Here is a 9,561-nt window from a genome sequence, read left to right as displayed (position 1 = left end):
AAAGTTGGGTTTTAAAGCGGTTAACGATTGAAAGAACTAAAAGAGATGGGTTTAGAGACAGAAAGGTGGCTGTTCTACTGGGTTCTAGTATAGACTAACCGGGGGTGGGGGGACGTACAAGAAGCCACAGAAAAAAACGCGACACATCTGCATGGAGCGTAAATTGCTCTCGATTATTCAACAGGGAGGGACACTACATATAAAAAACAAAAGCAGCTATATTACGGGACTACAAAACCCCAAATCCACGTGAATTTGCAACACAAAACAGGAAGCCCTGACCTCTCCGCCATGGCCCGACAGTCCCCACCCCGCCCGCGGGCGGCGAAACTGGGAGCGTCAGTGACTCTCCTGGGTTGCCCGGGGGCACTCAGGCGAAAACGGAACGCGCAGAGGAAAGCCGGCTCCCGAGCCAGGGTTGCACCTCGGCTCTGCTGCGTCCCCGCTGCGGGTCCCCAAGAGCCCGCATCCTGCCTCCGCCCCGCCCCTGACGTTAGTGTGAGCCGGCGCTTTGTGAACTGTGAACTCCCGGCCCCGCCCACCTGCCCCGCGGGCCCCAGAGCGCTTTCTGGCGCATGGTGGGGGGGGGGCTTTTTCAGGCTGTTCACGCAGAGGCCAGAGGGGCTAAGATGGTGTCCGGTGGGCGCCCCGCGACGGCTTCCTGAAGGGTTCGTGGGTCCCGACAGCCGGAGAGCCTGCCCAGACCCTTGTCCCACACAGGTAGGAGGTAGGAAGCCCAGAAGTTCTGAGGTCCGAGGGCCAAAGCACAACCAAGTACGCAGCGGGACCGAACAAATGTTGGAGGAGAACGCAGAAAGCGTGGGGAGGCGGAACTCGTTCATGGTCACCGTCTCGCGACGTCTAACTGACGTCGCAGAGCAAGCGCGTATTCTACTCTTTCACCTTCAGGCAGCTTCCTCAGTGTATGGGCCTACCCCTTTAAGCGAGTGATGGACAGTTATTTCGGCCTATCAATTTCCTCGTCAACATCCAATCAGATTTAAACTTCTTTCAGCCGCCGGAGGAGTTGGAAGAAGGGGGTAGAAGGAGGGAGCCCTCTCCCTCTCTTTTTCTCTCTCTCTCTGGCTCTCTGTCTCTCTCGCGAGATCGCTGTGACCCGGCCTCTCAGAAAAAAAAATGCTAGAACATATGGTCCGACTTCCCAAATAGTAGGCTAAAGGACGGGGTCACAAACCAATGAAAGGGATGAGGAGGTGGGATCACCGCTTTCACCGCGCAAGAAGTACCGTTACAGGGCAGACTTTTTGTCCAATCAACGCCTCCAGACTTAGGGTCAGGTGACCATAGAGTGCGGGGGCGGAGCTACAGTCTGGCGCGAGGAACCGTTAAGATGGACAACGAATACAACCAATGAGGTACTCTGACTAGGGCGTTGGGAACCCAATAACAGTGGTCGGGCGGGCGCCTTCCCGGAGCGCGGGGAGATGTAAAGACAGACAAATAGTTTTCCCAATGAGACTGTAGAAGAGAGGAGCTGATTGACCAATGAAGACTGTGGGGCGGGACCCTCTGCCGCGGCGGAGTCCAAGATGGCGGCGTGCGGTTCCGCTGTGTGAAACGAGCGCGGAGCGGCGGGTTAATCAGTTCCGCGGAGAAGACCTCCGACGACCCGCTACAATGAAGGGAAAAGAGCGCTCCCCAGTCAAGCCGAAACGCTCCCGTGGTGGTGAGGACTCGACTTCCCGCGGGGAGCGGAGCAAGAAGTTAGGGGGCTCTGGTGGCAGCAATGGGAGCAGCAGCGGAAAGACCGACGGCGGTGGCGGGTCGCGGCGCAGCCTTCATCTGGACAAGTCTAGCAGCCGAGGTGGTAGCCGCGAGTACGACACCGGTGGGGGCAGCTCCAGTAGCCGCTTGCATAGTTACAGCTCCCCAAGCACCAAAAATTCCTCGGGCGGGGGCGAGTCGCGCAGCAGCTCCCGGGGTGGAGGCGGGGAGTCACGTTCCTCTGGGGCCGCCTCTTCAGCTCCTGGCGGCGGGGACGGCGGGGAATACAAGACATTGAAGATAAGCGAGTTGGGGTCTCAGCTGAGTGACGAAGCGGTGGAGGACGGACTGTTTCACGAGTTCAAACGCTTCGGTGATGTAAGTGTCAAAATCAGTCATCTCTCGGGTTCTGGCAGCGGGGATGAGCGAGTAGCCTTTGTGAACTTCCGGCGGCCAGAGGACGCGCGGGCGGCCAAGCATGCCAGAGGGCGTCTAGTGCTCTATGACCGGCCCCTGAAGATAGAAGCTGTGTATGTGAGCCGGCGCCGCAGCCGCTCCCCTTTAGACAAAGATTCTTATCCTCCATCAGCCAGTGTTGTCGGGTCCTCTGTAGGTGGTCACCGGCATCCCCCTGGCGGAGGTGGTGGAGGCCAGAGATCACTTTCCCCTGGTGGCGCAGCCTTGGGATACAGAGACTACCGGTTGCAGCAGTTGGCTCTTGGCCGCCTGCCCCCTCCACCTCCGCCACCATTGCCCCGAGACCTGGAGAGAGAGCGAGACTACTCGTTCTATGAGAGAGTACGCCCAGCCTACAGTCTTGAGCCAAGGGTGGGAGCTGGAGCAGGTGCTGCTCCTTTCAGAGAAGTGGATGAGATCTCACCCGAGGATGATCAGCGCGCTAACCGGACGCTTTTCTTGGGCAACCTAGACATCACTGTGACAGAGAGTGATCTAAGAAGGGCTTTTGACCGTTTCGGAGTCATCACAGAAGTAGATATCAAGAGGCCTTCTCGGGGCCAGACCAGTACCTATGGCTTTCTCAAATTTGAGAACCTAGACATGTCTCACCGGGCCAAACTAGCAATGTCTGGCAAAATTATAATTCGGAATCCTATCAAAATTGGTTATGGCAAAGCTACACCCACCACCCGCCTCTGGGTAGGTGGCCTGGGTCCATGGGTGCCTCTTGCTGCCCTGGCACGGGAGTTTGACCGATTTGGCACCATACGCACCATTGACTACCGCAAAGGTGATAGTTGGGCGTATATCCAGTACGAAAGCCTGGATGCGGCTCATGCTGCCTGGACCCATATGCGGGGCTTCCCCCTTGGTGGCCCAGATCGTCGCCTTAGAGTAGACTTTGCAGACACAGAACATCGTTACCAGCAGCAATATCTGCAGCCTCTGCCCTTAACTCATTATGAACTGGTGACAGATGCTTTTGGACACCGGGCACCTGACCCTTTGAGGGGTGCTCGGGACAGGACACCACCGTTACTATACAGAGATCGTGATAGGGACCTTTATCCTGACTCCGATTGGGTGCCACCCCCGCCCCCAGTTCGTGAACGCAGCACTCGGACTGCAGCTACTGCTGTGCCTGCTTATGAGCCACTGGATAGCCTGGATCGCAGGCGGGATGGCTGGTCCTTGGACCGGGACAGAGGTGATCGAGATCTGCCCAGCAGCAGAGACCAACCTAGGAAGCGAAGGCTGCCTGAGGAGAGCGGGGGACGGCATCTGGATAGGTCCCCAGAGAGTGACCGACCACGAAAACGTCATTGCGCGCCTTCTCCTGACCGCAGTCCAGAATTGAGCAGTAGCCGGGATCGCTACAACAGTGACAATGATCGATCTTCCCGTCTTCTCTTGGAAAGGCCCTCTCCAATCAGAGACCGACGAGGTAGTTTGGAGAAGAGCCAGGGTGACAAGCGAGACCGTAAAAACTCTGCATCAGCTGAACGGGATAGGAAGCACCGGACAGCTGCTTCCACTGAGGGAAAAAGCCCTCTGAAAAAAGAAGACCGGTCTGATGGGAGTGCACCCAGCACCAGCACTGCTTCATCGAAGCTGAAGTCCCCTTCCCAGAAACAGGATGGTGGGACAGCCCCTGCAGCAGCAGCCTCTCCCAAACTCTGTTTGGCCTGGCAGGGCATGCTTCTGTTGAAGAACAGCAACTTTCCTTCCAACATGCATCTGTTGCAGGGTGATCTCCAGGTGGCTAGTAGTCTTCTTGTGGAGGGCTCAACTGGAGGCAAAGTGGCCCAGCTCAAGATCACTCAGCGTCTTCGTTTGGACCAGCCCAAGTTGGATGAAGTAACTCGACGCATCAAAGTGGCAGGGCCCAATGGTTATGCTATTCTTCTGGCTGTGCCTGGAAGTTCTGATAGCAGGTCCTCCTCTTCCTCGGCCACCTCAGACACTGCCACCTCTACTCAGAGGCCACTTAGGAACCTCGTGTCCTATTTAAAGCAAAAGCAGGCCGCTGGGGTGATCAGCCTCCCCGTGGGGGGCAACAAAGACAAGGAAAACACCGGAGTCCTTCATGCCTTCCCACCCTGTGAGTTCTCCCAGCAGTTCCTGGATTCCCCTGCCAAGGCACTGGCCAAATCTGAAGAAGATTACCTGGTCATGATCATTGTCCGTGGTGCGTCTTAAAGTCCATATGTAACTTGTATTTAGTACTTTGACATGGTTCCTGTTTTGTGATGTGTGATGGGATACAGCATCGGATGCAATTTTCTTTTTAATTAGTTGTTTAGTTGTAGCTTTTTTCTTTTTTATATTTTTATAAACCTCTTTAAAATAGAAGTCAGGAGAGTTTAGCTATTACTTTAAGTGAAAGGGATGCCCTAAAGGTAGCAGGCAAATGAATTTACTTTAATTAGGAGTTCCCACTCTTATGAGTAACTTTTTTCCTCTTTTTCTGCAGTTTTTTTCTTTTTTAACCTTAAGCTTAAAAAAATCCTCCAAGTTACAAAACCAGAAACTTGAAAAGTCAGAATTTGGAAAACAAAGAGCCCACTGACTATATAAAGATGATAATATACACCTAAAAATGGCTTGATTGGTATGTAGGTAAATAATTCCTGTACCAGAAATGTTGTTTTTGTGGCTGAAATTTGATCAGGGATCTCATTAGTATAAGCTGGTAAATCATATAGCATTGTGATTATTTTATTCAGGTATTTGAGTATTTCTCTTAAAATACATGGTTTATTCCCAGAGAGTTTGCTTTAACATACACATTTTCATCATTAGCTCTTGAGTTCTGTATCCTGTATATGCACTTTTGGTTTGTAGCAGTAACTGTTCAGTAAACATTGAGGAGTATGTTACAGACCACATATGTCTTACGCTTACACTAGTATGCAGGAAGTGAGTAGGTGCTTTTAAAATCAGAATTCTTTGGTCAGTCGTTGGTGTGTGGTGGTGTTTTCACTGACTTTTTCAGAGAGATGTAGCAGGTACAGTTCTAATTTAATTGTGTATATTTCAAAACTTGTGTTTTCCATCAGAGATGAGTTTTTATTTTTGTATCCATTCAAATTTCTGATTTCAGTAATAGAAAGAAGAGTTGTCTGCAGGCTCATAAGTCATCTTTTGTTTCAGTGGGCATTAATCAGCCATAGCTGGATTGCAGATTTTTTTATGTCATCGTGAAATGCCTTTGACATACTCTCCAAATTTTGCTTGTATTTTTATTTTCATATTTAAACAGTAGCAATGACATTACATTATTGAAAATATTTTGAATATCTTTGAAATTTTGTGTTTATATTTTCACTGGTGTCCAACCACAGAGAATTGAAATGTCAGTTTAGGAAAACCCTTTTTTAGTGGTTTATTTTCTCAGACACCTGGAATTAATACAAAATAATTTAGCCCATCCTGACAGTTTTTTTCCAAAACTGAAGATTATATCAACTTCTGGTTCTTAACAAGGGTTTTTGCTGCTTAACAGTAATGGGTGTTTTCCTTGTTTGTCTTTTTTTTTCATCTACCCCCACCACCCCCACCCCTAGTTTCTCAGGTCATTTGTAGGTATATTTTCCCCTGTGATTTAAATGTTGAGGACTTTAGCTAAGGCCTTTGATATTTAATTATGATTAGAAACTTGAGGACCTTTGGATCATGGTCATGTTTCTAGTCTGTGTGAGTGACTTCTTGAAAGCCTGGCAGAACCCAACTGTTTTCTTTCTATTATCAAAGCTGATAGTTTTGAAATAGCACCAATAATAACCCGGGGAAATGTCATGTAATTTTTAATTGTCCGTTATGACAGGTGTCTAATGCATGTCAGCATGAAAGCCTCATCACTCTGTGTCATCCTTTTTGGTTTTCACTGTGCATTTGTAAATTTTCTTTTTAAGTTTGGAAGTTTTTGTATTTTTTGTTTTTAAACTGGAAAAACTAGCCATTTTGAGAGAAGGAAGATACTAGGCCATGAGCACAAAGGTCCTTGGTGTGCCTGTAGGGAAAATACCTGAAATCCTACAATTAAGACTTTTGGTCTTTTTTGCTTTTAAAAAGCTTTGCTTGACATGCTAATGTGGAGTAGACACCTGTTCAGAAACTTATGCAAGTGTGCAGTCTGTGCATAAGTGGGGTCAAAGTACAATTTGTGGCTAGATACATTTTTTCCAGTTTAAATAATCTCACTAACCATTAACTTTTGAATATCTTTTGATAAGATGGCTGGACAAATGATTTTACTCTTTTAGGGAGTGAAGTCCATGACATCTAATTTTACTCTAATCCAAAGTGTGTGTGGTTTTCTTTTTTTTTTTTAAGTTGATGTGACAGCTTACCGAAGAGCAGAGTACTGTGGGTTTTGCTCCATGTTTGTTTGAATCTTTATCTGACATTGTGGCTTTTGTTAGATCTGGGCAGTTCGTGCTTCAGTGTTTTTGAAACAATGGCTTGATATCATTTCTAAATGTATGTATTATAACTAATTATGTTTAGTTTGGTGTGTACCTGCAGAGTGCCATCATTCAGATGAATCTCTTAATTTGTGTTGCTCGTTCTGTTGTGCAGGTTCATAATATTGGTAAACTACTTAAAACTTCAGAGTGTAATGAAAACAAATGTCTAAAACTATCTGGTTCTAATTCTCATTAGCCAGAATTTCATAATCTCAACGTTGGATGTTCTTTGTAACAACCAATTGTTTCTTTTACTTTAAAAAAATGTATTTGTTTAATTGATTTTTTTGGAACTCAGTTCAAATGGATGGAAAGAATTTCTTCAGTATATCATTAAACAACTTATTAAGTATTACTGGTAAAAAAAAAAACCAAGCTAATTTAGATTTTTAATCACAACTTCAAAGTTTATGAAAAATTAATCATTCAGCTCCTAGCCAATTTTTTAATATTATTTTGTTGGTTATAACTGGGATTCCTATAAAGAGTTTTCCACGCAAAAAATTTAAATTCCTGGTTTAAGATGTATATTTTGACTCTCACCTGAGAGTAGATAGAGTTTTCCCTTTAAGGATTATATCTTAAAATGTCCATCCTCTGGCTGGTATAAGCTCTTGTCACATTTTGAAGGTAATATATATACTCTGGACCTTCTTAACTCAGATCATTTGAGATACAATAGTAAAAGTAAGGTGTGTGTTGCTTTCTGAGTCAAACACTTGTTTAGGTTTATTTAAAAACTATTTTATGAGCAGGTTTTCACTGACAATTTTTTTGTTGTTTTTTGTCTTTCTGATTTTAATTCCCTTTCTTCAGACAGTGAAATTGCTCATTTGCAGGTACAGCTTGAACTGCAGTTTGGCTCCCTATAGGAACCACTCACCAAAAACTGTGGTAACAGAACTAGGAAATCCTGTTGAGAAGAGGGCCTTAATGACCTTTTTTATGAAAAAATTTTTAGAGAGAATTTCTGGACATTTTTTTTTCTGTCTGCCACAATGTTTGGTTTGGAGATAGGAGTTAGGTATGAGAACAAGAAGAGAAATGGAGCTGACCCTGTTAACATTCTGGTTATAGTGATGTGCCTAAAGGGAGAAAACAATTTCAGGTAACCACGGTGAACTGTCTAGCTTAATGAAGAGTTTTATATGTATGATGTAAACAGTTGGAAAGTAAGAGTCCTACAGTGTTCTTTGGCTGTTTAGCGATTGTTTGTATGAGGGTTTTCTTAAAAGAACATAACAGCTGCTGTCTTTGGTAACACAGATGAAGGTGGATTTTTAAAAGGCTTTGTATCTTGACCCCTTTCTACAGTAATGGAGTAGGTCTGTATTGCTCCATATAAATTACAGAATGAAAATAGAGGGGGTAAAAGTTCGACTAAACACCTTTTTATAGTTTCATTTTTTAAGTTATATTTAGAATATATTGATTATAAATTGATTGTAAACTTACTTTTTTCTGAGTTTTTTTGATATGTTTTACTCAGTTGCATGAGTACCAAGGATATTTTCAGTCCTATAATCCTCACTTAATTGCAGTCTTTAAAAAAAAATCCACCCTTATTGTTCTACTTGTTGTCTATTCATACAGTAAATTCATTTCAAGGTTTGTGCCAGTGGGTATTATTGGTGCTTTTTGAAGTCAAGGTGGACTATCCAGGAAGGTCTTGTTAATGTTATGTTCAGCTATAATGGCATAGGGGAAATATATATATTTTTAATATTGTAAACATTTGTACTGAATAACCTTTTTCCCCTCCCCCCCCCGCAAGCAAAACTGGTGAACAACGGATGAAGATACGGAATTCAAAGCTCTAATGGACCTTTTTGAAGAGAAGTTGTGGCTTATGTGGAGTTTACATGGGCCTCTTGATGGAAGAAAGCTAATCTGTTTAGTATTTGTGCATTTTACTAAAATGGCAGCTTAAAGTTGTGTATCTGCTATTGTGATGCCAATGCCGGTGTTTTAAGTGGAAAAAAAATGACCTTGCTTTGTGCTGTGTACACAAGATTTCTGGAAAAGAAAAACCCTTTTTATGGCTCACACAGCTTAAAAGTAGCTGTCACTCAAACGTGCGCTCACAGTTGAGCTGCTTTTGTTTTATTCTAAATAAATTGTTTCTTTTGAGGAAAATGTTTTTCTGCCTGGAAGTGAATTGACGGCAAACCTTTGACCCCTTTGTTTGCAGCTGAGGGGGTACTTGCTGCTGCTCAGATCTTGTATGTCTTGAGCAAGAAGCAGGGAGACCATCATTTTGACTATCACAGTGTGTCAATTCTGAAGGATCACTAGTGTTACTGTGACCCCCTTTGTTTGCAGTGAAGGGGATCATTTGCTTCTCAGTCCTCAACTTGATGAGGAAATGGTGCTGTTTGCTGGCACGCAAGAAGCCGGGGCAAGCACCGTAAGCCTCACCACAGTGCACGAGTCGGGGGCTTTGCTGGTTTGAAGAGCCGGAGTTGCTGAAATTTAAGTTTTGATTTATTTTGTTCACCCATCACGTTTGGCCTTAGTTTCATTTTTAATTTGAAGAAAAGTTTGAAATTGCTTTATCTTGCTCTTAACATTTGCACCAAATTGCCAAAAGAAGGAGAAATGCTCCGCTTGCTTTTTAAATGTTAATGATGATGTTAATAAAGCCTTTCCTGACACATTTGAGGAGCTCCTCCATCTTCAGGGGCTTCTTGCCAGAGTTATGCAGTGATGGGTTTAGTTCTGAATGGATGAAGAGTTCCTGAGAGCTAGCGTTTGTAATTAGAACCGTTACTTGGTATCTGTGCCTTATTTGACCTGTGGTTCCACATGCCTTGGATGTGCATGCACCGTGACGGTTTCATAGGTACGAACGCACACTCAGGCCCAGTCACTTCGGTTGGTAGTACAGATTGTGAGGAAAAAATGGAGG

At 45.2% G+C, this 9,561-nt stretch overlaps 1 protein-coding gene across 1 annotated transcript; it reads left to right on the top strand.

Annotated features, from left to right (window-relative positions):
• Nucleotides 1-1,506: 1,506 nt before the first annotated feature.
• On the top strand, nucleotides 1,507-8,774 carry RBM15 (RNA binding motif protein 15). The gene is made up of 2 exons (XM_061186203.1): nucleotides 1,507-4,372; nucleotides 8,428-8,774. Exons 1-2 carry the CDS (start codon nucleotides 1,507-1,509, stop codon nucleotides 8,448-8,450), a joined length of 2,889 nt encoding a protein of 962 aa, XP_061042186.1. The 3' UTR covers nucleotides 8,451-8,774.
• The last annotated feature ends 787 nt before the right edge of the window (nucleotides 8,775-9,561 follow it).

This window comes from Eubalaena glacialis, chromosome 3 (genome assembly GCF_028564815.1).
Source record: "Eubalaena glacialis isolate mEubGla1 chromosome 3, mEubGla1.1.hap2.+ XY, whole genome shotgun sequence".
In the NCBI taxonomy this organism is placed as follows: domain Eukaryota; kingdom Metazoa; phylum Chordata; class Mammalia; order Artiodactyla; family Balaenidae; genus Eubalaena; species Eubalaena glacialis.
The sequence above is the reverse complement of the archived record's forward strand: the minus strand, read 5'-3'. Positions and strand labels throughout refer to the sequence as shown.

Coding starts and splice junctions, on each gene's coding strand:
- RBM15 (XM_061186203.1), top strand. CDS start 1,507: ATGAAGACTGTGGGGCGGGACCCTCTGCCGCGGCGGAGTCCAAGATGG. Junction 4,373..8,427: donor GGTCATGATCATTGTCCGTG/GTGCGTCTTAAA, acceptor CCCCCCCGCAAG/CAAAACTGGTGAACAACGGA.